Source organism: Camelus ferus, chromosome 9, assembly GCF_009834535.1.
Source record: "Camelus ferus isolate YT-003-E chromosome 9, BCGSAC_Cfer_1.0, whole genome shotgun sequence".
NCBI lineage: Eukaryota > Metazoa > Chordata > Mammalia > Artiodactyla > Camelidae > Camelus > Camelus ferus.
Window position 1 is genome coordinate 16,011,808 of NC_045704.1, and position 26,697 is coordinate 16,038,504.

Below are 26,697 nucleotides of genomic sequence, written 5' to 3' on the forward strand. Positions count from 1 at the left end.
TTTTTTTTCATATCTTTGGCCCTTTTCTTTTTGTCTGTAACCCATCTTGATTTCTAGTCCACTGATTCTCTTAAGCCCTGGACCCCCCCCCCCAATTCATTACACATCATATCTCACCCCTATCCCCTTGACAGCCCACATAAAACACGAGTTGAGACCTGACAAAAGTACAAACTTATATTTTTAAGGAAATGCTGTATTACAGAAACAATACCACATTCCCTACCCGCATCCCAGATGATCCACTTTCCCCCCACTCCCCAAGGGAGATGTTTGGGTCCAATCCCACTGGGGCAGGAGTAAAAGGACTCAGTAGTCTTCAAAGTAACAGCAGATTCTTCTCCCAAGACTGGGGTCAACAAGGCACACTCTGCATGAGGCTCACCCCATCTAGCCCTGAGCTGGGGCTTAATTCCCTGTAGACAGGAATTAGGGTAGTTGGGGCTCAGGGATGGGTCTGTACCCTGAGTCTCCTGCCGGCAGGAGGGAGGAAATGGGGAAGTTCCGTCTTGGGCTGGGGAATCCTCTCCCTCCCACTTTTGGGGGACAGGGTTGGGACTGGGCAAGTGAGGCTCTGCTGCCTGGAGGGCTCAGGTCTGGGCAGCAGTATGCCCCCAATGCCCACCCCACAGCAGAGCTATTGGGAGTTACTGCCTGAGGACAAATCAGAGGTCTGGGGTCTTCTTTGGGATTTGGGGGTAGTCTGGAGATGGTGGGGCATGAGAGGTATGATCTACGGTCAATCTGAGGAGTCCTTGGGTGAGAGGCTGTGCAGAAACATACCTCCCCTAGCCCCTCATGGGATAAGGTTATCAGGTTTCCATTGTCATGGCCCATTTCTCTGAATCAGAGATCAGGAATTAGAGGTCATAGTGGATCCACCAAGGTAGAAATCACAGATGAGATGCATGTGTGTTAACTGACTGGCCTGGCCAGAGGTCAGGGGGCCCTAGATCCCTGGCAGAAAGCTGAGGGATCAAAAAATGAGAAGTAAGAGGACAGAGTCTTGGCAGCTTACACATACATGGCCCGGGACATGACAAAGCCTTTGCCCTGGTAGGAGTCAGAGGGGCTGGAGTAGGACAGGGCGTCGTAGATGGGGTTGATATTGTCCAGATAGTCTTCTTCCTCCTCCTCCTCCTCTAGATCCAGGGAAACCCTCTCAACAGCAGGTGGCCCTGGAGGTACCAGGATGGGGGATCCCAGGCTTGTGGCCCCCAGGAGCAGGGGCCCTGACCGTTCTTCCAAGGTGGGCAGCTCATGGTATCGAGGCATTTCCTGGGGGTGAAGAAGGAATGAGCCCAAGGTCACCTCTTGAGTATAACACAGAATCTAAATCTGCTCCTTGACCCCCAAATCCTGACCACCCTCTCCCCATGCCAACCAGACCTGACCACACCCCATATCACCCCTTGTCACCTGGATAGATATTGCACTGGGACAATCATATAGCTCATCCCTGACTCAAAGCCCAGAGCATGGACTGTCAATCCTAAGCCTCTCCTTTTCTTTTGATCACTGACCCCAAGTCTTTCCCCATGAACCTTTGACTTTAATCTTGACCTAAGCTTAGCTCTAAATAGCCCCTTGAAACTTGACCTATCTCAAACTCAACATCTGACCTCTGACCTTCAGGAGACCGCTGAGGAAAGAGACTACTTGTGTTGTTCCAGTTCCAGGCACAATGTCCAGCAAATGGAGATACTCAACCAATTTTCTTTGATGGAGTGACTTCAAATGCTAACCTCATGTCCTTGAACTTTTACAGCTATGACCTCAAGAATGAATCCTAAATGCATCTCAGTGCTCTAAGCTCTAATCAGAGATACAGCCCTGAACTTGAGTTGGACATTTACTCCTTGACCTCTTATGTCAAGAGTCCCTTAAACCTAGACCCCGAATCTTACCCTTGTTGTCTCCCGGGCTCCTACCTGCTCGGTACATGATACGCCAGCATCAAAGTAGGGGGTCTTGAGTGGGCTGTGCTCCGAGGCCCCCAAGGTAAAGAGCTGGGAGGGCTGTGGTGGGAAAGATGGGGTAGGTCAGGACCCCACCCCCAGACAGCCTCTCCCCATCAGCCCCCCTCCCAGGTCTGGCCTCAGTGGGGAAAGGTAATGAGGGGGTGGGGGCAGCCTGAGCTCCAGGGAAGTGCTCACCATCTCTGGCTCCTCCAGCTTTGCCTTTGGAGTCGGTGGCTTGTATGAGGGAGGCCCCTCCAGGCTGTGGGGTAGAAGGTAAGTCAGGTAGAGGCTAAGCCCTGAGCAACCTACCCCAGGGCCACTACCCATGTTCCTCCTTCTGCCTGATCTCCCTTTCCACCACCCACCTCCCCTTGCCCAGCTAACTACTGCACATCCCATGGCTTGCTTTTCTTCCAGGAAGCCTTCCTGACTCTCTAAGAGAATCAGGAACTCCTCTTACATGATAATATCCATCTATACGTCCCTCATGGGGCACTAACTGAGTTTGTATTTGAAATGTTGTTTCTGATATCATTCAATGACTGTGAGCCATGTGAGGGGGGAAAAATGAGATCTGTGTTATCAACACGGTGTTCCCAGAATCCACTATGAGGAATTCAGGGAATATTTGTTAAAAGAGAGAATGGATAAATGAATGAAATGCTTTCCTGTCCCCTAAACCAGGTTAAATTCACTCATTCTACATACCCACAGACCAGAGCATCCTCTCTCTGTGTGTGTATGTGTGTGTGTATCTATCTATATATATATATATAGATAGATACACAAATGATGATGCTTAATATGTCTTCTATCCTCAGCTCAGATGTCCCTACGTCCAGGAAGCCCTCCCTGATCTTCCAGGCTGAGGCAGTTGCCCCTCCTGGCCTCCTACAGCTCCCTCAGCTTCCTGAGCCCATCCCTGGCCATGCTGTCACTGTCTGGGGACAAGTCAGTCTCCTCCAGACTGTGTGAACCCCAGCAGGGCAGGGCCAGGGCCATCTCAGGCACCACTGGGTCTCAGCACCGGGCTGGGCTTAGGAGGAGAGATCAATAGCAAGTTGTTGGTTTGCACTGATAAGATGATTAAGACAGTGGTTCACAAACTTTCCTGTGCATCTTAGGGAGCTTGTTATAAACACAGATGCTGAGCCCTTCTTTTAAAAGCTCTGATTCAGTAGGTTTGGTGTAAGCCCAGGATTATGCATTTTTAATAAGTGTTCCCCCTCACACACACTGGATAGTATTATTTCAGAACCATTTTGCCTGCCAAGTACTTTCTTGCTGGATGAATTTCAGCAAGTGATTTCAGCTCTCTGAACCTGTTAGCTCTTTGAGAAAATGGGTATCTTAGCTCCCTCTGAGAATTTAAGTTTCCATGACATGACACCTTTATGTGTGTGAACATACTTTAAATGTTTGTCTCATCATTATGTCCCTAACTTTCAGGACCTCATCCCAAGTAGGCATGTTGATACATGTCTGAATACATGTTGAATGAGTGAATGGATATGAGGCTTCACTGAGATCACACATGTAAAATGCATCTCGCCAAGCCTGGCACATAACAGATGTTCTACACAGAGAAATGGGGCTAGTTTCCCTCAATATCCAGGCTCCTCTTTCCTCACAGTAATAGAGATTTTGGCTGGGCATATGGCCACCCAGAATAAAGACTACATTTCTCAGTTTCCTCTGCAGCTGGGGCATCCACGTAACTAGATTCTGGCCGGTGAGAAATGAGAAGTGATGGGTTTCCTTACAGGGCTACCGCCCACCCTCTACTTCCCTTTCCCTTTCCCATTGGTAAGGGTGGAGTCATAGAGGCCAGGATGGCTGTGTCTCGTTGTTACGTACGCGGACAACGATAAAAGAGAGGGGAGCCATCTTGGAATGTGAATGAAGGCCACACTTGGTGGAGCAACAAGCTAGCAGGAGCCTGGGCTCTGATGACCTCACAGAGCAGAACTGTCATATCCATGATTTCTAGAAGGCAGAAATAAACTCTCCTCTCCGGCCAATGCAAGTCATAGTTATTTTGGGTCCCTCTGTTTCATACAGCCCATTATGGATTATTTTCTCCCAGCCTAATTCCCCACCCTATGATCCTCAGTTATGGGACCCCTCCCCCATCTGCTTCTCAGGGCCCCTCACTCACTCCTCCTCCTCCTCTGCCCCCTGCAGCCTCTGCTCCTTCTTCTGCTGCCGGCAGATGAGGATGCCTGTGGCGGCCACAGCAGTAGCAATGATGGCAGCGATGATCCCCCCAATGATGCCACCTGTGGCCCCTGCGCCTGCTGTGTTGGGTGTCTCTGCAAGAAGAGGGACAGTGTAAGGGAGTCTCCAGGAGGAAGCCATAACTCTTTATTCCCAGCCCCCCCAAGTCTCCACCCACCTGCCTACCTCCTCTCCCAAGGGCAGGGAACATTCTTTTTATTCACCTAACCCTTCCTGAGCATTTGTTGCATGAGAGAGTGGTGAACAAAGCATACAAAATTCCCAGTCTCATGGGACTTATATTTTGTTGGGCAGGGAGGCCAACAGTAGAGTAGTATACACAATAGCTATCATCCAGGTGACAGTAAGTGATAGAGGATAACAATATATAGTGGAGGGGGGAGGGTGTAGCTCAGTGGTAGAGCACATGCTTAGCATACACGAGGTCCTGGGTTCAATCCCCAGTACCTCCACTAAAAAAATAAATAAATAAATAAATGAACCTAATTACCACCCACCCCCTGCCCCAGAAAAAAAACAATATATAGAAGGTGATAAGTGACAGAGCAGGGGCCCTCAAGGGTAGTCAGAGAGAGCCTTACTATGAGGTGACATTTGAGCAAAGACCTGAAGGAACTGTAGAGGGCAAGCCATGAGAATATGAGAGCATTCCAGGCAGAGCAAACAGCTAGTGCAAAGGCCCTGCGGAGGAAGCCTCAGGTTGTTTTTAAGGACAGCAAGGAGGCCACGTGGCCAGAGCAGTGATGACTGGGAGAGTGGGGAGCTAAGGGACCGGAGGTTATGGGGAAGGGGTGGAGCGAAAAGGCAGAAAATTGGAGGGGAGTGGGTGATTCTGAGATTGAGATCAGAACCCTGAATTCATTACACAGAATGGATTCATCCTGGGCAGAAGTCCATAGCTCCTCCAACCTAACAGGAAAAGGGGGTGAGAGAAGCCCATGACCCCGTGGACCTCTCCTTTTGTAACATTTCCTACTTCCTGAGTCTTATTGGAGCAGTTACCTGTTTACTTGCCAGTTTCCACACTGTGCGCTCCAAGGGGCAGTTGGCGCTTGCTAGCGGTGTAGGGAAGGGCCCAGCAGGGGCACTCAGGGACCTACTGTGAGCCAGATAGACCAAATTTCCCCCCCTGCCATCCTGTCAACCTTCCCATTTGGGAGGAGGCGATGGTGGTGGTGGGGGCACTGGATGGAGCGGGACAGACAATAAACAACCAGAGGAAATAACACGTGCGCAAAGGCGTCCCCATTCCATCAACCCCACTACACAGACGAGGACAGAAAGCTGCCCCGGGGATGCCGGCTGCATCCCTGGACTCTCAGATTTGTGATTTCCAGAACTTCCTGTTCCACAGCCTGGCATCCTCCGGAGGGCTTCAGAGCGGGGGATGTGGGGATGTCAGAGTAATTGCTGCTCGGTCCATCCACATGCGGTCATCCTAAGATGGCTGCGATTCTCTTCGTTGCCCGGGAGGGCCAGGTGAGCTCGGCCGAGTCACCGCTGTGTCCCCGGCAGAGTAGGTGGGGGTCAATGCTGGTGGAAGGAACAAGCTGACCAAGCCCCTGCTGGGCGCTCAGCAACGCTCTGGGCCTTACTGAGTCCCAGGACACCCCTGGGAGCAGAGGTGATGGGTATTTAACGCTGCCCGCCCCCCCCCGCCCCCACCGCAGCCCCCAGTTTGGTTTGAGAGATTTTCTAGGATACAAAGCTATAGCCCCTCCCTCTGAATCACTGAAAATCCCCTTGGGCCCAGCCTGGGGACAAGGGAACAGGAAGGAGGTAGGAAAGGCCACTGCGGTGTTCTCAAGAGGTGGGACTTTCCCAGTTCCTCAGCATCCCCACCTGCCCCGCCCCTCAGAGCCCTCAGAATGCAGGGGGGCAGCCCTCCCTTCCAATACCCTCAGCAACCTTGTAGAGGTCAGGTCTGAGCTGCCCCCAGAGGATCAGATCACAGCACCTCCCCACCTGCAAGTGCCCAGGAGTCCAGGATCCCAGCCTTGCTCTCCTGGAGATCTCAGGCCTCCCACCAGTCTGGCCTTTCCACCCAGGAAGGCAGCTTCCATCCTGGAACCCCCGAGTCCAAGCACCCCAGCCTCTAGGCCCAGTTTCCAGTCCCACTGGCCTCAGGGGTCTTGGGCATCCAATGTGTCCTTCAAGGACCCAAGTGACCAGAGCCCCACCCACCCCAGGCTCCCACTTTCCAGGGCCCAGTTGAGTTTTCCCCACCTCCTGGGACCTAGCAGTCCCTGTCCCACCCCCCAAGGAGGGGGTCTGATGTATTACAAGACACCCCCAATGTTTTCCTCCAAGGCATTTATTAACTCCTGAGTGTCATGGGGGCTGGGGCAGGCTGGAGCCCAAATCGAGTCCCTGGGGGGCCCTCTGTGGGTCCCCATTACCGAGCTCCCCCCGGGGGGGCCTCCCCATCCCCATGCAGCCCTGGAGACAGAAGTCCAGTGTGTGATAGTCCACCTCCCTGCAAACCCCAGGAAAGTAAGTGGGAGGTAGCATTTGAATTCCAGTGTCCGGACAAACGAGTTCAACCAGTCTTGGAACCCTTGGCCTTGGTGGCAGGCTGTGTCTCTGTCTCTGTCTGCCTGTCTTGGGATCACACATAAACTGCCCACCGGGAGATGAGGGAGCCGTCCAGCTGGGACTCCATGTCGTCCTCCAGTGCCGGGGGTGGAGGCAACATGAGGCCTTTCTCTGCCTTCTCCTCCTCGTCCTCCTCGTCCTCCTCGTCCTTGCCCTCTGGCCTCAGGGGACCAGGGGCCGTTGGTGTCCAGAAGACGGGGCCCCCATTCCCAAACACCTGAGTTTTCGGATCGTAGGATCCTCCTCTGCCGTCGTCGCCGCCTCCGCCAGGGCTCTTCCTCCTCCTCCTTAACCTCAGCAGGATGAATGCTAAGGACCCCCCAGCCAGAAGCAGCAGCACCAGCAGTGTCCCCCCCACAGCCCCCCACACCGCTGGACCCACGTCTCGGGGCGAGGCCCGGGGGGTGTCTGAGGAGAGAGAAGAAGGGGGTGAGAGGGAGAGAGAGAGAAGGAGACACAAGGTCAAGAGGATACATCTGGTGGGGGGGGGGACACAGGGCACAGCAGGGCGTGACGGGAACTAGGGAGGGTGACTCTGGGCAGAAGAACAGAGGAGGTTGGGGTAGGGGGTGGGAGGATGTATTGTAGGGGAACAGAGCCAATATTTTGTAGTAACTGTAAATGGAGTGTAACCGTTAAAAATTGCATAAAAATAGAAAAGTTTGAAAACTTAAGTAAAAGAGAAAAAACAGGATGGAGGAGGAGGTGGAGGAGAGAAGGGGGACCCATTCGCTCTTCGCTACAGGCTGGGTGCTTTGTACGTGGAGGGGCGGCCAACAGGTGGCCCCCAGATGGGTTTCCTTACACTCATGCAGTGTTTTTCAAAAATTAAACATGCTAGCCAACATTTAAAGCACCAGGCCATTTCACCGTGATTTCCAGATTTCTTTTAGAGGGAAGAAATCAGAACTGGCAACACTAAACTCTCACCTCCGCCTGGTGATGGGCTGTGGCTGAGTGAGGTTGGTGACTTAGAAGGGAACAGAGTTCCCTACGTGCCCCTCACCTCATCATTCGCCAGGACCCCATAGGCATCCCATAGGCATCTGAGTTTGCAACCCTCTCCCAGAAGCTGAGGTCAGGGTCACGGAATCTTGGGGCCCCGATCTAGTCAGGAGAGGCAGAGCTGGATGTAAGCTTGAGGCTGTTTCCAAAGCTCTTTGCATCTGAAGCGGGTAAGGGGCTTCCTGATAATTTCTTCCTTGGGACCGGCTGAGGGCATGCATCCCCAGTGTGGAAAATGAGGCTCCCAGCGCCCACAGTCCTGGTTTCCTCTCCCTGCAGGGGCTGAGCTGGCGGGAGTGGAGGGCTCTGGGGAACGTTGGGGGAGGTGGAAAAAGAAGCCAGGGAACACTAAGGAGGGAGGAGTGAGAATTGGGGGGAGGTCTGGACCCCAAGGCAGGGACAGATGATGCACCCTGCACCTTTTATCTTTTATAACACCCCCGCCCCACCCCCCTGCACGCGGAGCCTGATTGGGAGAGGCCAGGGAGGATCTGCTTTGTGCCCTCCCACCCCTCCCCACGCCTCTGCACACAGCAGGGGCTAGGACCCGGGCTCCCTAGGGTATCTGTTTCCAGGGGTTTTCAAAAAGGGGGTCACGACCTAGGGGACTGTCCGATCAGTTGGGTGACTCACAAGCAGCAGTAAAACAAAGAACAGAGAAAGTTTACCTAAGGTATGAATGGTATGTACTATTTTGTGAAACTTTTAGGGGGGTAATATATTTCTATACTTGTCCCTGGGGCGGGAGGCGTGAAGGGCTTCTTTCTGTGAGTGCTCGTCAGGAACGTCTGGAGACCAGTCTTTGCGCATGTTGGAACGTGTGTCTGCGTTTCTGGAGGTGGTATTTTGGAGATGGTGGATGTCTGTGTTCCTGTCTGTGGGCAGAACTTCTCCGAAGCCTCCCTGAATCAATGTCCAGCCTGGTGTGCGCCCTGTGTACTTAGCCTGGGATGTGCACTGTGTCCACAGGTATGAACCCCAAACCGCGAGTGACTGCATGTGCGGGTCTGCGCGCGCGTGGGGACATGAGGTGTCTCCAAGACCCTCTGCGGGGACTCAGCCAAGAGCTGGGAGTGAGTGTCCTCTCTGGGCAAAGCCCTCTGTTGACCCATTCACCACCACCTGTGACTGCATTTCTAGGGTGTTCAGAGTGCGTCCCCATGTCTGTTGGTGTTCATCTGTAGGTGTGCGTCTTTGTGATGATATTTTTGACCATATGCGGGTCTGCAGTTACCTTTGGGGGAGTCGGGGGGGGTCTTTCCAGTGCGCTGAGTCTTTCTCTGGGGGTGTGATTCTGTGTGTGCAGCCCCCCACGCCCCAGACTCCTGACAGGACTCTTGAGAACGTGTGTTTCACTGGGTGAATGTTGCCGAAGGGCTAAACTCTGAAGCTGGTGTTTTCTCTTTGGGGGTTTCCAGCAGTGGACATCTCTGGGGTTTCTGGGTCTTTTGGGGGAGTGTCTGTGTTTCCGTGGTTGTATATTCCTCTGATGGCCCTTAAGTGTGACCGTGCATGTGCTCTGCAGGCTCCACCCCATGGAGGTGCCGACTGAACGAGTGTGGGCGGGAAGACCAGTTTCTTAGGTGCATATTTGGGGTCCAGGGGTGTATTTCCGGTTGGGCACCTTGTTGGGTCGATGGGGTGACCCTTCTCTGGATGTGCCTTTGAGGTGGGGACGGCAACTCCGTCAGCATTATATCCCCAACATCAAGGAGAATGCCTGGCAAAGAGGAAACCTCAACACATATTTGTCAGATGATGATTTGTTGAAAGAGTATCATTATAATGGGGTTTTTGGAGTTTCTGACGGTGGGCCCCTGACAATGTCTTTGAGTCGCTTTCTCAGCACCTGTGCGTGAGCGATGACGTTGTGGCATGTGGAACAGCTGCTCCGCGGTTCTTTTTGCTTCTGGCGTGTCTGTCTGTCTCCCTCCAGGTGTGCGTGTTTGCGCACCCGAGTGTCAAATGTGCTGAGGGTGTGCCACAGTCTCTCTGGGTGTGTGGTTTGTGGGTTTCTGGGTAGCTACGTTGTATCTCCCTGGCGAGAGTCTCAATTCCTGAAAAGGAATCGTTTTCCTTTGGGTCTTTCGAGGTGTGTGTGTGTGTCTGTGTGTGTGTGTGTGACGGTCATCTCAGTAAGGTGGTCTCCCTCCCTCTGTCTCTAGATGTGGGTGTGTCTGTCTTCACACCTATGCCTGTGAGTTTGCCTTTGATTGGGTTTCTTTTCTATTTTTTTGAGGGGGAAGGTTGGGAGGAAGACCATTTGGCTTATTTATTTACCTTGTCTTAAATGGAGGTACCAGGGGATTGAAACCTGCTGAGCTTACCCTCTGCCACTGAGCTATCCCTGCCCCCCGCCCCAGTCGGGTTTCTCAGGGTGGGCTCTCCTCCCACCCACTGAGGCCCCGTGACAGTCCCTGCGTCCCTCCGAGCTTCTGGGTCTACAGTGATGATTCCAGCCCCATTTCCATCAGCCTGAGCCTGGGCTTAGTTTGGCTTCATGCTTTTCCTCTCCAGCTACGTGTCTTGGATCCCATCTGTGTTTCTGAGTTCACAGCAGGGAGATTCTGAGAACTTCTGTCCCATGGACACATCAGCCACCATTTCCGAAATCCCACCTCCAGAAACACAAACATCCCAACACACACGCTCAAACTAGTCTCCAGGTGGTCCTGACCAGCACTGGCGGTAAGAAGCCCATTGTTTCTGAGTGTTTGTTTCTGTCTAGCTCCCCTCACGAGCCTCTGTGACGTTAGTTGTGTGATCTTTGGGTGTGTCTCACTGGCCACAGGCCAGGCCAATGTCCCTGGGTCTCTCTTCCTGAAGACCTTTCCCAGGCCTTGACTTTTAGGAAGCCCCCAGCCCAGGCCTCCACCTCCTACTTCCTCTGTCAACACCTACCCTGTCACCCCAATCCAGACCCCACCTGGGGGTAAGAAATGAAAGCCACTTTGCCCTCCTCTCCCATCAGCGAGGCGGGTCTGAATTCTCTCGAGGTCGGCGGTGCAGTCTCCCACAGTGCAGCCCCAGAACCCAGAAAGGAGGAACACTTGGGGAACAGACCCAGGCCCACACACACCACCCCCAAGACCTGCTTACCTCGAACGAGAACCACCTGCTCAGCATGGCCTGTGCCCACGGCGTTGGTGACCGTGCAGATGAACGTGGTATTGAACAGCCTGTCCACCGAGTGGACGATCAGCTTAGGGCCCTGGGCTACTGCTGAGGCTGGGAAGACGCCTGAAGTCCTGGAGGGTGTGGGGCTCATGTGAGAGGGGAGCACAGGTCTGGTCCCTGATGCCCTCAGAAACCAAGCTCTGCGGACCTGAAACTTACTCCTTGACACCCCAAACTGCCAGCTCCTTCCTTCTGGAGGACTCACAGTTTCCGGCCTCTGATGTTCCTCTTTCATGACACAGGAGTCCAGGTCCCCAGCCCCTCCTCCCTCAGACCCAAGAGTCTGGGTCCACACAGGACTCACGTGCTCCAGTCGTAGCCTGTGGGCTCCGGTTTGCTGCGGACGTCACAGTTCAGGGTGGCCTCACTGCGGCCGATGTACCAGTTGTCATCATAGCCGGAGATGGAGACTTCGGGGGGGTCTGGAAGAAATGCGGGGACTGGTTCAGAGACAGAGAGAATCCCAAGGGGGGTGACAGGTGAGCAGGTCGATGGGAATCCCAAAGAAATAGGGGTGGGGTTGGCAGGAGGCGGACCCAAGGAAAGTGCCTGGGGCACATCAATCTGGGCTGCCCAGATGTTGTTCTGGGGTCATTTTGGGGAAGTTGTTGTTCAGTGCAGGCAGCGCCCCAGGGAGCCACTATAGATAATGTGTGTCATTCCTGACATGCCCAGAGTAGATAAGGGAATTAGCTTCACTGAAGGCATTGTCTGGGGAGCTAGTATAGAAAATGCTGAGTTGGGGTATGGGGTGTGTTTGGACAGTGGCTGGAAAAGCTGCTAAAGTTACTGTTTGGCAGGGTTTGTGGGAAGAATGCCAGGGGAGCCTCTCTAATATTAGGGGGTGCTGGTGTAGGCAGTTTGGGGAAGAGCTAGCATGGAACTTATTGGAAGGGGTCAGTATGGACTAGGTCCAGAGGGGCTAATGTGATCATACTGGGGGGCAGAAGTTGGTGTAGAAACCTTAGGAGAGTCAGTATAGACAGTGCCCAGGCAGCCAATTTAGATAGTATGAGTTGGGGTGGAAACGGTGTGGGTGACAATATTGCGGTGGGCAGTGTAGTCGATATAGACAGTAAGGGAGCAATGTCACCTGGGGTTCACGGGAGCCAGAAAAGATATTGTTGGGGGCAGTTGTGTGTTGGTAAACTGGTCCTCTGAAAAGGAAAAAAAAAGGAAAGAATAGCCTTGATTTGCAATGTTTGCCAATTACCTTGGTATAAACACGCCCCGTGGTTGATGTGGTTGATTCAAAATATCAGTAAGACTTCTCTGGATGCAGAATTGGGATGAGAGGTATAAAACCAGCCCCTGCAAACCCATTCTGATTTACCATTGTGGCAGCAAGGCGAGAGCCTAGTGAAGCCGGTGTAGACAATGAGGGGACAGTGTGTAGATGTTGTCCAGGGGAGCCGGTATAGACAATGGGCAGGAAAGCAGTGCAGAATTTGACCCAGAGGACCAATGTAGACAACACTTAGCAATAGTGTAGACAGTGCCCTAGAGAAGCCAGTGTAGACAGTATTGGGGGTGTGGTCACATCCTAATGCACTCACAGCGCACAGAGAGGATCACAGGCTTCAGGTCTGGCTCCTCAAAGCTCTCGTGTTCCACTTTGCAAGTTATCTCGACCCCATCTGCTCGGCCCAAGGGTACCAAGATAAAGCGGCTGGTGACGGTGACTGTGCCAGGCAGGGGCCCTGATGTCTGGGTCTCTTTGGTCTCCCCATCCAAGGATGACAGCCAGGAGACTCGAGCGGGTGGCCGGCCACCCGAGGAGACACAGCGGGCCACAGGTACAGGCTCCAGGCTCAGTGTGACCTCCTGTGCTTTGGCATCATTCTGGGGCTTGGCTGGGGAGAGGAATAGAGGGTGAGTCACTGCTCACCTAGAGTAATTCAACAAACACCTCTGCAGTAGAGCTGAGCAGTTAAGCCCCAACTGCCTGGGTTCAAATCCCAGCTTTGCTGCTTTGCAGCTGGATGGCTTTGGGTAAGTCATTTCCCACCTCTGTACCAGTTTCCTCTTTTGTGAAGTGGAGATAATAAAAGTACCCACCACATAGAATTGTTGTGTCGATTGAATAAATTGATACATCAGACACTTTGGACAGTGCCTGACACGCACTGTGCTATCTAAATGTTAGCCATTATGTTATATTTTCTGTTCTGCTTTGCTAGAAAAGCAGAGACACTGTCCACAAGTCTGGAAGAGGCCAATATTTAAAAAGAAAAGCTGGGGTAGAGGACATAGCTCAGTGGTAGAACACATGGTTAGCATTCACAGGGTCCTGGGTTTAATCCCCAGACCTTCCATTATAAAAAATAAAATAAAAAACAAAAAGAAAAGCTAAAGTAGAATAATCTGGTTCAAAGGTCCAGCTGCAAAGGCCTCCTATTTCTTTTCCTGTAATCACCACTAGATTGTGGTGCCAGAAGTGGGATCAAGGCAATGGAGATTCCCAAAGCTGTACATTCTTTGCCCTTTCCACCCATCATCCTGGAAAATATGGAAGAAAATTAGGCGGGGTGAACCCCCATGAGGAATAATAATGGCAACCCACAGTTACTGCTGTGGGCTCAGACAGTTCCCTGAGTTCTAGTCACCTTCTGGATCTCACCACCTAGGTACCTCCTGGGTTTCTCAATTCAGTATGGCCCTCCTCTCCTTTCCCCCTTCTCTCCCAACCACCAGAGTCTCTGATGGACCTCCCCACATCCTTCCCGGTCACCCTCCTATCTGTCCTCTGACAGCTCCAAGCACGCCCACCCCACCCCTGCTCCTGCCCACTGCAGGGTCTTAGCGACTTGCACTGTCCCACTGCCGGAGTGCTCTGGCCTCCCTTCTCCTTGTCTTGTTCCTCCTTCTCCAGATCCAGCTTCACTTCGTCAAGGGAACTTCCCTCATGGCTGTCTCTCCAAGAAAGCAGAGGCTTCACTGTTCTGTTCTGTATTTTCGTAGGTGCCTGGTGCAGGGTAGGTGCTCTATGTATGTCTTTGAACAGAACAAATGATTGCAGAAGAAGAGAGACCTTGGCAAGGGGTGGATGGGAGAAGAGCTGTGCTTTATGCGAAACAGTTAGTTTCAGGGCTCCCAGGCAAGGGAAGTATGGACCCAGGGACAGTACAGGGGACACTTCTCAAACTTTCTGGAGGGAAAGAAAGTGTCCAGAGTGGTGTGGCTTCTGTGGAGTTGCCAAGGGGGAAGGCGGGATCCCAGGGGAATGCCAAGATTTGGCAAGAAATAGTGATCTTCAAAAAGATGCCTTCCTTCCTTCCTTAAGTCTTCCCCATTTTGCTAAATGGTTGTGTGGGTCACCTTTCTGCTGCTGCCAGGAGGCTGGGAGTCCTCCCTGATCCTCCTCCTCCCTTAATTCATGGACAAGTGCCTACCATCTCCTGAAAGTGTGATCATTCCACTTCACTCCCCTTCCCTCCCTCCTTCCCTGCTTCTTCCCTCTTCCAGCCAATGCCTTCTCTCACCTGGCCTCCCTGCTTCTGTCTACCTTTGTCTACCCCTCGCATGGCACCCCGCACAGCAGCCAGTCTTTTTTTTTTTTTTTTAAACAATTTCAACAGTCTGATAAGGGTGTTCTTAGGGTTTGAAACCCTCTGATGGCTCCGAATAGTATTTCAGTTGAAGTCCAGCCATTGGGCCTCCACCTCTGAGGCCCAAGCAGTCTGGCCCTGTTGGTTTTTCTGCCTCACTGAGGGTCACTCAAGCCCCTGCCACCAACCTCACCAGCCTTCTTTCTGTTCTGGGAACATGCCAAGCTCGCTCTCACGTCCCAGCTTTGCATAGGCTGTTCCCTCTGCTTGTGCATTCACTCCTCTGCTCCTGGACGTGTCCCCGAGTTGGCTCCTTCTTACACTCTGGGACTCGACTAAGAGGCTTTTGCTGACCGTTCTATCTGAATGAGTCCACTGGGTCTCTTAGTCTGAGTGGTACAACATCCTTGTGTTCCTTTCATCTGACAATTTGACTATTCTTTGGCTTCACCTCTAAAATATTTCCAAAATCCGACCTCTTCTCACCACCTCACTGCCTCTGCCTTGGTCTTTGCTATCACCTCCTGCCTGGACTTACGCAGTCACCTCCTTTGTGACTCTACCTTCACCCTTGACACAGATAGAAGGAGCCTGTGAAAACCCAAGCCAGATCACATCTTTCCCTTGCTCAGAACTTCCCGTAGCTCTTCTTCGCTCAGGGCAAAAGCCAAAATCTTCACATGGTCCATGAGGCTGTCTGTGATCTATGCTCCCCCATCACTCATTGGCCTTGTCTCCTCTTACTTTCCCTGACTTTACCCCCACTCACGTGTCTCCGGCCACACTGATTTCCTTGCTCTTCCTCAGACATTCCAGGTATGCCCTGCCTCAGGGCTTTTGCACTTGCCATTCCCTCTGGCTGGAACTCTCTTCTGTTAGATAGCCTGCAAGGCTCCCTTACCTCCGAGTTTTGGTTCAAATATCACCAGACCACCCTCGCTAAAACTGTAACCTGCTCCCCTCCAACTTCCGAAGCCCCTATAACCACCTGAGTCACACTTATTTTTTTTTAATTATTATTTTTAATGGAGGTACTGGGGATTGAACCCAGGACCTCCTGTCTGCTAAGCATGCACTCTACTAGTGAACCATACCCACCCCCCTTATTTTTCTTAGTTGTTATTCATTCTCTAGCACCCCTTAATCAGAGCATAAGCTGCAGGAGGACAGGGAGTTCTGTCTTCCTCGCTGCTTTACCCCTAGAATAGTGCCTGGCATCGAGTAGGTCCTCAATACATATTTGTTGAATGCCTTGCTGCCTGCTATATCTCCAACTTGCAGGACAGTGTGGAGCAAACAGCAGGTGCTTAATGAATATATGCCAGTTGACTGGAGACCACAGATAAAGTTAAGATCACAGCTAAGGCAGAGAGACAGACCGGAGCGGGGGCGCCCCGCGTCACGCCCCTCCCACTTTGCTGCGCCCCCGCCCCGCACCCTGCTCACCTATGACTCTGAGCCAGGTCACCCCCCCACTGGTACCCCGGGGGTAGGTGGCAAACTCGCAGGTGTAGTTGCCCTCGTCCTCCACTGTCAGCCCCCGGAGGGCCAGCGTGGCGTCGCGCAGCTCCATCTCCGTGCCCTGCCCGGCCCCGGTGCTCTGCCCGGCACTGACGAAGGACAGCCGCTCCTTGCCCGGCTGCGGGCTGGGGAAGCTGGGACCATACGTAGGGTGGAAGGCGGCCACGCTCTGGCTGCCCTCGGGCGCATCCGGGCGCAGCCACGTCACCTGGGACACTCGGACTTCAGGCGCTGGGGGCAGCAGGTGGCACGGTAGCTCTACGGTGTCCCCCAGGCGGCCCCGCACCTCGGCTGCCACGCGAACTCGCACATCCTGGGCTCCTGGGGGGGGGGGGGGGAGAGGAGAGAGGTTGGGAGGGGGAAGGACCCAGATACCTCCGGGCCAGGCAGGGACATCCGTGAGGGAGCCCCACCGGGAAATGCAGCCTCCAAATGCGACGCAGGAACCTTCATGAGGTCCCAATCCCAAAAGGCCAGCCAGATAAAATGGTTTGGGGGAAAACTAGGGACATTTGTGGTCCGGGATAGATTTCATATTATTATGGGATGACTATAACCTTCACGTAACCTTAGGTGTGAAGATTAAATTGTGGATTTGCAGTATTCCTTTTTCTGAGAAGGTAAAGGGTGGAAATGCCATGTCTGCAACGTATTCTCAAATGGTTCATCCAAAAAAACAAAAAAAAAGATAGAGAAACTGATGAAACAAACGTAGCAAAACAGGACCTGCTGTGAAGTCTAGGGACAGAGGATGAGGGAGGCTGCTGGGACATTCTTCCAACTTACACGTGTATGGCTGAGATGTTTCATTCTAAAATGTTTGGAGGAAAAAAGAATCCTCCAAAAATAAACCCCAAATCTATCACAAAATCAATTTTAAAACATTTAAATGAGGCTAGTTTTCATTTTTTTCCCGCGTGGTAATACTACTTTCTCTCATCTTTCTAGAAATAGAACTACAGCCCTCTGAGCCTATTTTTTTAAAACAGTTTTCTTAAGATGTAATTCCCACTCACCCATTAAAAGTGTACAATTCAGGGGTGGGCATCGCTCAGTGGTGGAGCATATGCTTAGCCTGCATGAGGTCCTGGGTACAATCCCCAGTACCTCCATTAAACGACAAAAGGAAAATTCAAAAAAAAAAAAAAAAAAGAAAAAAAAAGGATTCCCTCAAATAAATAAATAAAAGTGTATAATTAAATGGCTTTTTGTATATTCATGAGAATGGTGCACCCATCACTATAATCAAGTTTAGGACATTTTTATAATCCCCCAAAGAAATCCCTGTACCCATTAAACAGTCACTCCCATTCCCCCTCCTCCCAGCCCCTAGGAATCACTAAACTATTTTCTGTCTCCATAGATTTGCCTCTTCTCTTTTCGGAGGCGAAGGGGTAAGGTAATTAGGTTTGTTTATTTATTTATTTATTTATTTATATTACTATTATTATTTTTAATGGAGGTACTAGGGATTGAATCTAGGATGTCATGCATGCTAAGCCCGTGCTCTACCACTGACCTATACTCTCCGCCCAGATTTGCCTCTTCTGCATACTTCACATAAATAGAATCCTACAATGTATGGTCTTTTGTGTCCAGCTTCTTTCACTCGGCATAATGTTTTCAAGGTGCATCCAAGTTATAACATAGATCAGTGCTTTGTTCCTTTTTACTGCTGAGTAGTATTTCATCATATGGAGAGACCACTTTTGTGTATCCAGTCATCAGATGATGGACACTTCTACCTTTCGGCATCTACGAATAAAGCTATTGTGAACACTTGAGTTACCAGTTTTTGTCAGAATGTGTGTTTTTCATTTCTTAGCTTACCTTTTGTTTTCTGACTTTTAAGAAACACTGGAATAAAGATGAATGTTTCTTTGTGGTGTGAGGCAGTACAGCATGGTGACTGAGGGCACAGACTGCCTGGGTTTGAATCCTGGCTCTGCCGCTTCCTGGCTGTGTGACGTTAGGCAAGCCATTTAACCTCTCTGTGCCTCAGTTGCCTCAGCTGTCAAATGAGGGTAATAATAGCACCCACTTCTTCGGGGCTGTTGTAAGGATGACAGAATATTTGTAGAGCACTTAGCATGGGGCCACAGGAAGCAGATGAGTGCTTGGTAAACAAGCACAGCCAGGTAAGTATAATCACAAGTAGCGCTTGACGCCCAGCCTCGAGGCAAGGCCCACGTCCTGCCACAAGGGGCACCTGCGGCCCAAGATGTCAGGTGAGGAGCGTGCGCAGACCCTGGCCTCGCACAGGAATCCGGGGAACATGAACAGAGGGTCCCTGGCAGAAGGCAGCCCCTCTGGCAGGACTCATCTCAGGTGCGCCTGGGAAGATGCCATCAGTGAAGGTCTTCATGTGACACTGACATCATCTCATGGAATCCCCACACGTCCTGCAACTTGAACCCAAGGGTGGCCCCCTGGGAGATGGGTTTCCTCCCCTGGCAGAGGACTGCACTGCAGAGTGTCATGTGAGGGACCCTGGAGCAGATGCTGGGGGCTTCTGGCTGGCTCTGTCCCTTTCCAGGTGGGTGACCCTGTTTTGAGACTCAATTCCTCCTTCTGTAAAATGGGGATGCTTAAGCAGCCTTCCAGGGTCCCTGGCTACAAGTCCCCTAAATGATGTTCTCCTGTAACGCTTCACAGGGCTGGACGGGGGAGCCACGCCGAGGCAGTCATCTGCCTGCTGCAGGCCAAATCCGGCTCTCCGTGCTCTCGGTCATGTTTACTTTTGGCCCACATAGCACTGTTTCAGATGTGAACTAGCAGTCCCGAAGAGCCTGGAGATTGAAGGTCAAAATCCAGACAAAAGTCAGGATGGGCTCTGGGGGCCAGAGGTGAGTGGAGCTGAGGAAGGGCTGCCCCCTTCCCTCAAGGCACTCCTTCAGGTGCCAGGACCCCTAACCGCAGGGCCCCCAAAGGCACTGAGTCTGGGGCAAGGGTCCCCAAAGGCTCTACTCCTTTCTAGCTGGATGAGGAAGGAATGGCATGCAGTCGGGGGAGGGTGAAAACATCCGGGCCAGTGTAAACTGCAGAGAGCGGGGGGGGTGGGGATGGGGGGGCAGGGGGCTGGGGGGTGGGTCAAGGACTTGAGTTTTGTTCTTGAGGCAAGTGGGAGCCATTGAGGGTTCTTCAACTGGAGAAGAACTTGGCTAAAGCCAAGGAGATCTAGGTTGTGGGGAGGAGCTGGGCAGAAATGGATTATCAGACAGGCCTGAAAAGGCAACTTGATAAAAAGACCCAGAGTTTAAGATTGAGCCTGGGGGTGGGGAAGGAGATGGACTCCTCCAGGAGGCTTTAGAACTTCAAGGGATTTAGGTGGGGCAGAGGGAGGAGCCTGCGAGATGTGTCCACCAGCCAATCTTTCCCAGCCTATGCAAATCCATGCAAATAGACAGCGACTCAACACAGGCCCTGGGGGGTGGAGGGTCAGCCCCTGAGGACTGGGACTTGTCTAGTTTCCTGTTGTATCCTCAGAGCCTACACCAGGGCCTGGCACATAGTAGGTGCTCAAGAAACACTGTTAAAAAAACTGTTGAATGACTATCAAGCTCTGTTCTGGATGCTGGTGTCACAGATGAGTCAGGGCAAATCAGGGGCTTGTCCTCCAGGAATTGACGTTCTAGGGGAGAAAGCTATTACATAGATAGTCATCACCAAAAAGTGCCAGGAAGACTGAAGGGGTGGGGCTAGGGGTGGGGGAAGTAACTAGAGCAGGGGCCTGACCCATCTGAGGGGAAGGGCAAGAGGGCTTCCTGGAGGGGGAGACCTTTCCTTTCCTTTTCAAGGGAAGCCAAGCTCTGGGCCCACAGAGCCCCACACTTCTCTCTGGGTCACTGGGTCCCTTCTGGGACTCCACTTTCCTGCCCTAAGGAAGTCCTTGTGATTGCAAGATGCCTCTCTTCTGAAGGAGGCTGCCCACCTGGATTTAGAGTGGCGTCTCAGCCCTGGCAGCTCCAGAGAAGTAAAAAAAATCCACTTCTAGCTTCTTGTGGGGCAAGCTCCTCTGGAAGTTCTTCCATCACAAAACTCTGCCCCACCTCTCCCCTCACCGACTAGCTGGCCCCATCTCACACAGCAGATTTTCACGGCCCTTGTGAGCTCCCTGAGGGCAGGAATTCTTTGCCTTGTCTTGCTCACAGCTGTCCCCTCAGTATCTGCAACAGAGACTGGCTCCTAGGAGATGCTCAGTATTTGCTGAATGAACGAGTTCTAAAATTCCACAGCTCTAGGAGTTTCTAATTCTGAATGAATGAATTTAATGGTCCAGCCCCTGGGCGGGGGTGGGGGCGTTAGTGGCCCATTTTTAGGCATTTCCACCTCAGTGAAAAGTTCAAGATAGAAACTCTGGAGTCATCCCTGACTCCCTTTCCTCTCACCCACACGCAAGCCATCAGGAAATCCTATCAGCACCATCTTCAAAATGTATCGGCAAGCAGACCAGGTCTGACTCCTGCATGGCCTGTGTCCTGGTCTAACGCAGTAGCATCTCTCCCCTGGGTCATTCCCCCCATGGAGCATTGCCCTTGTCTCCCTGTACCTCCCAGTCTGTTCCCACACGCCACAGGGAAACTACGAATCAGGTCCCTTGTCTCTCTGCTTAGAGCCCTCCGGTGGTTCACTCCTCACCGAAACAAAAAGCTCAAGTCTTTACAGTGGTCCACAAACCCTTGTGTGATCCTATGCCTGTCCTTTTTCTCACCTCATCTCTCACCCTCTCCCCTTGGCAGACCCTGCTCCAGCCACAGTGCCCTCCTCACTGTTCCTCAGACATGCCAGGCAAGTCCTACCTCAGGGCATTTGCACTTGTCCTCCCATCCTGGAACTCTCTTCCCCAGCAGGTCCCCACAGCTCCCTCCCTTTGGGTTTTTGCTCAGCTAAAGTCCCTTACCTGCCTAAGGATGAGAGCAGAAACTCCCTTGACCCTGTTTCATTTTCTTCACAGCACCTGATGTATCTCTCCCGCTAGAACATCAGTGCAGTGGGCAGGGAGCTTTCTGTCTTGTTCACTGCTGTATCCCTAGAGCCTAGAACTGTGCCTGGCACACTGTAGGTGCTCCATAAATGTGTTGAATGAATGAATGAGGTAAGGATGGGGAATTCACAGTGCACTAGGTCACAAAGGTTGAGGCCGAGTTAGAGTTTGAGCTTTTTCTTGGGGGCACTGGGGAGCCATGGAGAGTTATAAGCAGAGAGAGGAACAGGGTTAGGTTTGTGCTTTAGAAAGAGCCCTCAGAATGGCATGGGGCAGGGCTTTGCAGGTCAGGGCTGTTGGGATGGAGGATGAACCAGACATTCAGAAGTTGGAATGGTTGGGACACAGAGGCCAACAGGCTGGGTAGAGGGGTGTTGTGGGGACAGGGTGTGGGCTGATGCCCAGATGCGTTTCAGGCAGAGGCAGGGGAAGTGACACCAGGGGGATGGCTGGCCTGGAGTTCAGGCCCTAGTGTCCGGCAGGCTTCTGGGCGGGGACTTGTGCCCTGACCTTGGCCAGGATAGGGCCAGCACCACAGCAGGGGAGAGGACGGTCGTGGGAACACTGGCCTCCCTCAGCTTCCCTTGGCAAGCCAAGCTGGTGACATCTTCACGAGGTGTCAGCTAGGTCCCCAAACATGCTTCCGCTCCCTGTGGCCTGGGATGTAGACTTCCTGTGGGGGCAGAGTGGGGGCTACCCAGGGTACTGTGTGAGCCCAGGGGAAAACTTTGGTGGGTGGTACAGAGACAGAGCCTGAGGTCCTGAGATCTGGACAGGGGAAATCAAGGCTGAGAGGAAGGGGCTGGGGGTGCCGACTCCTGGGTCCTTGCCTGGCTGGCTCCTCGCCTGGCTGGCTCCTCATGGTGGCTTGGTTCACCCACCTCCCAACTTGTAATACATCGTGACTCACCCTCTCACCGCAGGGTGTGGCGGACTCCAGCAGGCCCTTGAAGGCCAATGTGCTTGGAATGCTGGCCTCAGCTACCTTGTTAATTAATTAATGGCATTAATCACAGTGCCTACCCCCACCCAGCAGACATCTGGGAGCCTGTTTTGGGGGGTGAGCAGCAGCAGTGTCAGGATATGGGGCTGTCTGCCTGCATCTCTGCACCTGCCTCCTGCAGCACGCCTCTCTGATGGAGGTCATCCCTCAGCTCAGGGGATCCCCCTACCTTGGTCTGAGCTTTCCCTGCCTTTCTGCAGGGGCTCCACCATCCGGGAAGGCCTCCTCTGTGGGGTGTTATACTTCTGGGGGTCAATCTCTAGGACTGTTCTTCCTGGCTGAGCCCCTCAGACAGAATCCCACTCTACCATTCTAGCCAGTCCAGAGTTTATATCTGAACACTTCTGTCTCTGAGACTCCTCCTCCTCCTCCTGCTGGTCCTGTCTCTTTGATCTCCTGTGTCTCCCTCTGTTCTGGTTGTTAGGGTCCCAAGTCTGTCCCTCTGTGTCCCCAACTCCTAGGGTCTCTGGTCTCTGCCTCTGTCTCTCTCGGAGTCTCTGTTCTTCTTACCTGTGTCTCCCAAGAGTCCCCCGTCTCTGCTTTCTGTGTCTCTCTGTCTATCTCTCTAACAGCTTTACTGAGATATAATTCCTATACAATTCGCCTGAAGTGTCCAGTTCAATGGTTTTTAGTAAATTCATAGATTTGTGCATCCATCACCACAATCAATTTCAAATCATTTTCACCAGCCCCCAAAGATCCTAGCTGTTCTCATATTCTCCTTCTTCCGTACCTCTGCCATCTAAGGTCTGGGTCTTTCCAGGTCTGGGTTTCCCAGTCTCTGGAATCTGGTTCCTTGCATCAATTCCTGGAGTCTCTAATCTCTTAAGGTTTCTGGTCTGCAACTCTCACAGTCTCTGTTTCTCCATGTCTCTGACCCTGGACTCTCTCTGCCCCCTGGGTCTCCTCATCCCTGCCTGTCTCTCCACAATTCTGACACACTTTCTCTGTGCTGGGCCATCTCCCTGGGTCCCCTCTTCTCCTCCCCCTCCTGCTCCGTTTCTCAGCAGTGCTGGGGCATTAAAAATGTAACAGCGTCCCAGGCAGGGGCAGAGGAGCTGGCCAGCATGTCCAACTCCCTGTCCCTCCTACGTTCAGCACTCCCCATGGCCCCCACACACTGCTGGCCTTGAGGCTTGCCTGTGCCCTGATATCTCTGGGTCATGGCATCACCGTCATTGATGGCTGGGGTCTTTTGGCCTCCCTGCCTGTCACCAAACCTCTAAGTCTGTCTCTTTACCCTGTTTCTGCCTTTATCCAGATGTCTGTCCAGCTCCCACCCCCCTGCCTTTCTCTGTCCCATCCCAGTGTCTCTCTGCCCCACCCCTATAACTCCAGGCTGTATTTCATTCCTCCCATCTCTGGATTCCATCTCTGTGTGTGTCTCTGACCTCATCCCTAAATTTGTTTCTGATGTCCTCCCTCTATTCGCTTCTGTCCCCATCCCTGTATCTCTGGCCTCTCCATTGCATCCCCCCTTCCCTCCCCCCAGGATGTGAGCAGACCCACCCCCACCTCTCCTGTGTCCAGTCCTGCTTCCCTAATGAGAAGAGACAGCAGGCCAGCAGTCCCCTCTCCTCCCATCCCCCTCCGCTACTGTGGGGCTGCCTGGCTGACATGGATGAGCAGTGAAAGCTGGGGAGGACTGGGGAGGGGAGCTGGCCCAGCAGGAAACCCAGGTGGTGCACCCACATTCCGTGGAGACGGAGGGGGGGGGAAGGCAGAGGAGCTAGGGATAGGGAAACAGAGATAGATGGAAAGGAGGGAGAGATGGCAAGAAAGGAAGAGAGAAAGAGCTCGGAGAGAGATTAGCTAGCCAGAGAAGCAGAGAGGGAGAGGGTGAGCATGGAGAGAGGAAGAGGGGGAGAGAAAGTGAGGGAAGGAGGGGAGGGAGAGACCTAGAAAGAGAAAGGGAGCGGGGGAGGGAGGGAGAGAGGCAGAGAGGAGAGACAGCAGAGAGCAAAGGCAAAAGGATGGAGGATCAGGAAAGGGGAAGACCTCATCCCTACATGCGAAGAGCTTTACCCTGGGATCTATGGGACCTCTAAATCCTCCCAATGGCCCTGCAGGGAAAGAACTGTTAACTCAGTTTTACAAAGGAGGAAATGGAGGCTCAAAGGCACTTTCTGGAGCTCACCTGGTGGGGCAGAGCCAAGAAAAGCTCTGAAATCTGCAGTCTGGCTTCCCCAGGGACTGGCTGTGGACCCTGGAAAAGTGGCTTGCCCTTTCTAAGCTTCTGTTTCCTCGTTTGCAAAATGGCAACAGGAACTAAGCCTGTCTCCCAGAGTCCACCATAAGATCATGCACCAAGTCATCATTTGACACAAGGTAGGGTGGATTCTGAGCCCTCTCCCAGAGGTGGCAGGTTCTGACTTTATCTCCCTATCTCTGACAGAGGGAGAGGCAGGTGAGGCAAGAGTCAGTACCCAGCCCTGGGTCAAAGCTGGGAGACAATTCAGAGACACGCTGGGAGAAAAGACAGGGTGACCAGGGCTCCCCCCAGCTCCCTTCACTTTCTAGCAAACCTTGGGAAACTCCAATACCTTGACTTTCCAGCTGGGAATAAACAGCCGGGTCACCTGCAAGGGGCGGGACCAGAGCCTCCTTCACCTGTTTCCTCCCAGCACCTCCCTCTCCTGGGGCTGCGCCCCTCCCCTATGGGAGGTGGGGGGAACAGGAGTGGGTAGTGGGCAGAGCAGAGGGATTAGGGCGGCGTCTCCCCGCGTCCATCTCCCGCAGCGGCTCCGAGGACAAAGGCGCTACTAGAGGAAAGATAAGGTCCCGAAACCGGGAGTCCGGAACCGGGAGCCAGGAGAGCGCCCGACCTGCCCTGCCCTGCCCTGGCTCGGCCCGACGAAAAGTGAAACCGGGAAAACTTCCCCAGGGACGTCCCCGCTGACGGCTCTCAGGGAACGCGAAGGGTCCCAGCCGGCGGGACTTGGCTTTCTTAATCTACGTGGGACACAGCCGACCGAGCCTCCAGCGTCCAGAGCCTCCGGCCTTCCATTATATCTAGAACCCAAGAGACAGAGTTTCTGCCCACATTTATACCTGAATCTCAGGAGACATTCCAATGCCCACAATTAAATCTGGAGCCCAGGAGACAGGGCCTCTTGCCCTCCCCTCCCTCTAGTTCTACCTGGGACCCAGGAGACAGAGCCGCCTGCTCACGGTCTGGAACCCACAAATTAGAGCGTTTTCTGCCCCCAATTCTACCAGGACCCCGGTAGACATAGCCCCTAGCCTTCATTCTCCCTGGGACCTAAGAGATAGAGCCCCCAGCCCCTATTTTTTCTGAGGCTCAGGAGTCATAGCCTTCAGTACAGGGTTGGAACCCTCAGGCCCTTCCCCGTCGCCCGAATTGTCATTCTTGGGCCCTCCAAGGGAACCAAAGTCCGAGCTCCCCGCTCTTCTTGAAGACCTCGGCATCTGGCCCCCTGCCCTCAATGCTCCCCGGGCCTCAGACTCCCAACTCTGGGAGAAGGAAAGATGAGGGGGTGGTCTCGCTTCATCATCGCGACCCTCCTGCTGAGGTGGGGAGGGGGTTGGGTCCGCGCACGGCGGGGAGGTGCCTGAGGTCTCTCACCAGTTTCCCGGAGCAATAGCAGCAGCAATGGCAGTAGCGGTAGAGTCGGCGGCGACAATCTCGACGGCGGGAGGGCTGTGGCCCGGGCCATGGGGGGCCCGGGGAGGGACTGGGCCCGGGAAAGGGCCTGCGGGCCACTTTGCGTGCGCCGATCGGCTGGGCGGACAAGCAGGTTCCTGGGTAATTCCGGCCGCGCTCTGCTCTCCCGGCTCAGCTCTCGCGGCCCGACTCTCCCAGTTCGGCGCCCCCGGCCCCTAGCTTCTTCCTGGCTTCGGACTCACTGACGTCACAGGACCCACCCCTTTCCTCCCCCCAAGAGCGGAGCCGATCCGGCCACGCCCCCTCATGCCGTTCTGACTCCGCCCTCTCCGGGGATTCCACGCCCCTGGATTCTCCGCCAGCCCCGCCCCGCACCCCCCCCCCCGCATTCCTCTCCCTGCCTTTCCCAGGATTCTACACCTGCTGCCAGGATCCTATGTTCGCCACTCCCAGGATTCTTTGATCGCCGCCCCCATCCCCCAGAATTCTATCTTTGCCCTCTCCTGGTGTTCAAACCCCGCCCCTTTGTGTTATAGCCACGCCCTCTTACACTCGCGGTTGCCTTCGCGCCTCGCCCCCGTCTAATGAGGTGCTCTTATTGAGCCTTATTCACGACTTCCGGCCGTTTCCACCCCCGCCGTTCGAGATAGCCCCGCCCACCCGCTCTCCCCGTAGTCTGCCCCTCCCCTCCCAGGAGCCCGGTACGGCCTGGCCTCTGCCCGGCCTCTGCCCGGCCTCTGCCCGGCTCTACGATAGTCGAAGCCGCCTCGTCGCACCTGCGTGAGGCACGTGGGTTCTCATAGGCCCTCCCCTCTGGAGCCCCGCCCCCATGCTGAGACACCCTCCTCGCATCCCCTTCCCTGCCTAGCAACTTCCCCAGTTCTCGCCCCGCGCCCGCTTTGTCTCTCCGGTCTGTGCAAGATTTCAGCGTACCCTGGTTTCTTTCTAATTTCTGCCTCGGGACACTGGGAGTTGCCGCTTCGTTTCTTTTCAGATATATCTGTCCCTTTTAGTTTCTCTGTCTTTGTGTCTCATTATCT

At 53.4% G+C, this 26,697-nt stretch overlaps 1 protein-coding gene across 3 annotated transcripts; it reads right to left on the reverse strand.

The window, feature by feature from the left end:
• Window positions 1-163: 163 nt before the first annotated feature.
• On the reverse strand, window positions 164-25,926 carry NECTIN2 (nectin cell adhesion molecule 2). Of its 3 annotated transcripts, none has more exons than XM_032485851.1 (9): window positions 25,619-25,925; window positions 15,971-16,366; window positions 12,533-12,829; window positions 11,281-11,398; window positions 10,899-11,047; window positions 4,120-4,273; window positions 2,157-2,220; window positions 1,932-2,018; window positions 164-1,278 (listed from the first exon to the last, which is right to left on the reverse strand). In XM_032485851.1, exons 1-9 carry the CDS (start codon window positions 25,707-25,709, stop codon window positions 1,015-1,017), a joined length of 1,620 nt encoding a protein of 539 aa, XP_032341742.1. In that variant the 5' UTR covers window positions 25,710-25,925; the 3' UTR covers window positions 164-1,014. The 3 variants fall into 3 exon arrangements, with proteins under 3 accessions (XP_032341742.1, XP_032341741.1, XP_032341743.1); XM_032485850.1 differs by having other exon boundaries at window positions 181-1,278; window positions 1,908-2,018; window positions 25,619-25,926; XM_032485852.1 differs by lacking the exons at window positions 164-1,278; window positions 1,932-2,018; window positions 2,157-2,220; window positions 4,120-4,273 and adding an exon at window positions 6,496-7,202 and having other exon boundaries at window positions 25,619-25,918.
• Window positions 25,927-26,697: the final 771 nt, after the last annotated feature.

Excerpts from the sequence above, each read along its gene's own strand:
- NECTIN2 (XM_032485850.1), bottom strand. The coding sequence starts at position 25,709 with ATGGCCCGGGCCACAGCCCTCCCGCCGTCGAGATTGTCGCCGCCGACT. Across the intron at positions 4,274-10,898 it reads GCAGGTGGTTCTCGTTCGAG|AGACACCCAACACAGCAGGC; the intron begins GTAAGCAGGTCT and ends CTCTTCTTGCAG. Across the intron at positions 1,279-1,907 it reads GAGCCCGGGAGACAACAAGG|GAAATGCCTCGATACCATGA; the intron begins GTAAGATTCGGG and ends CTTCACCCCCAG.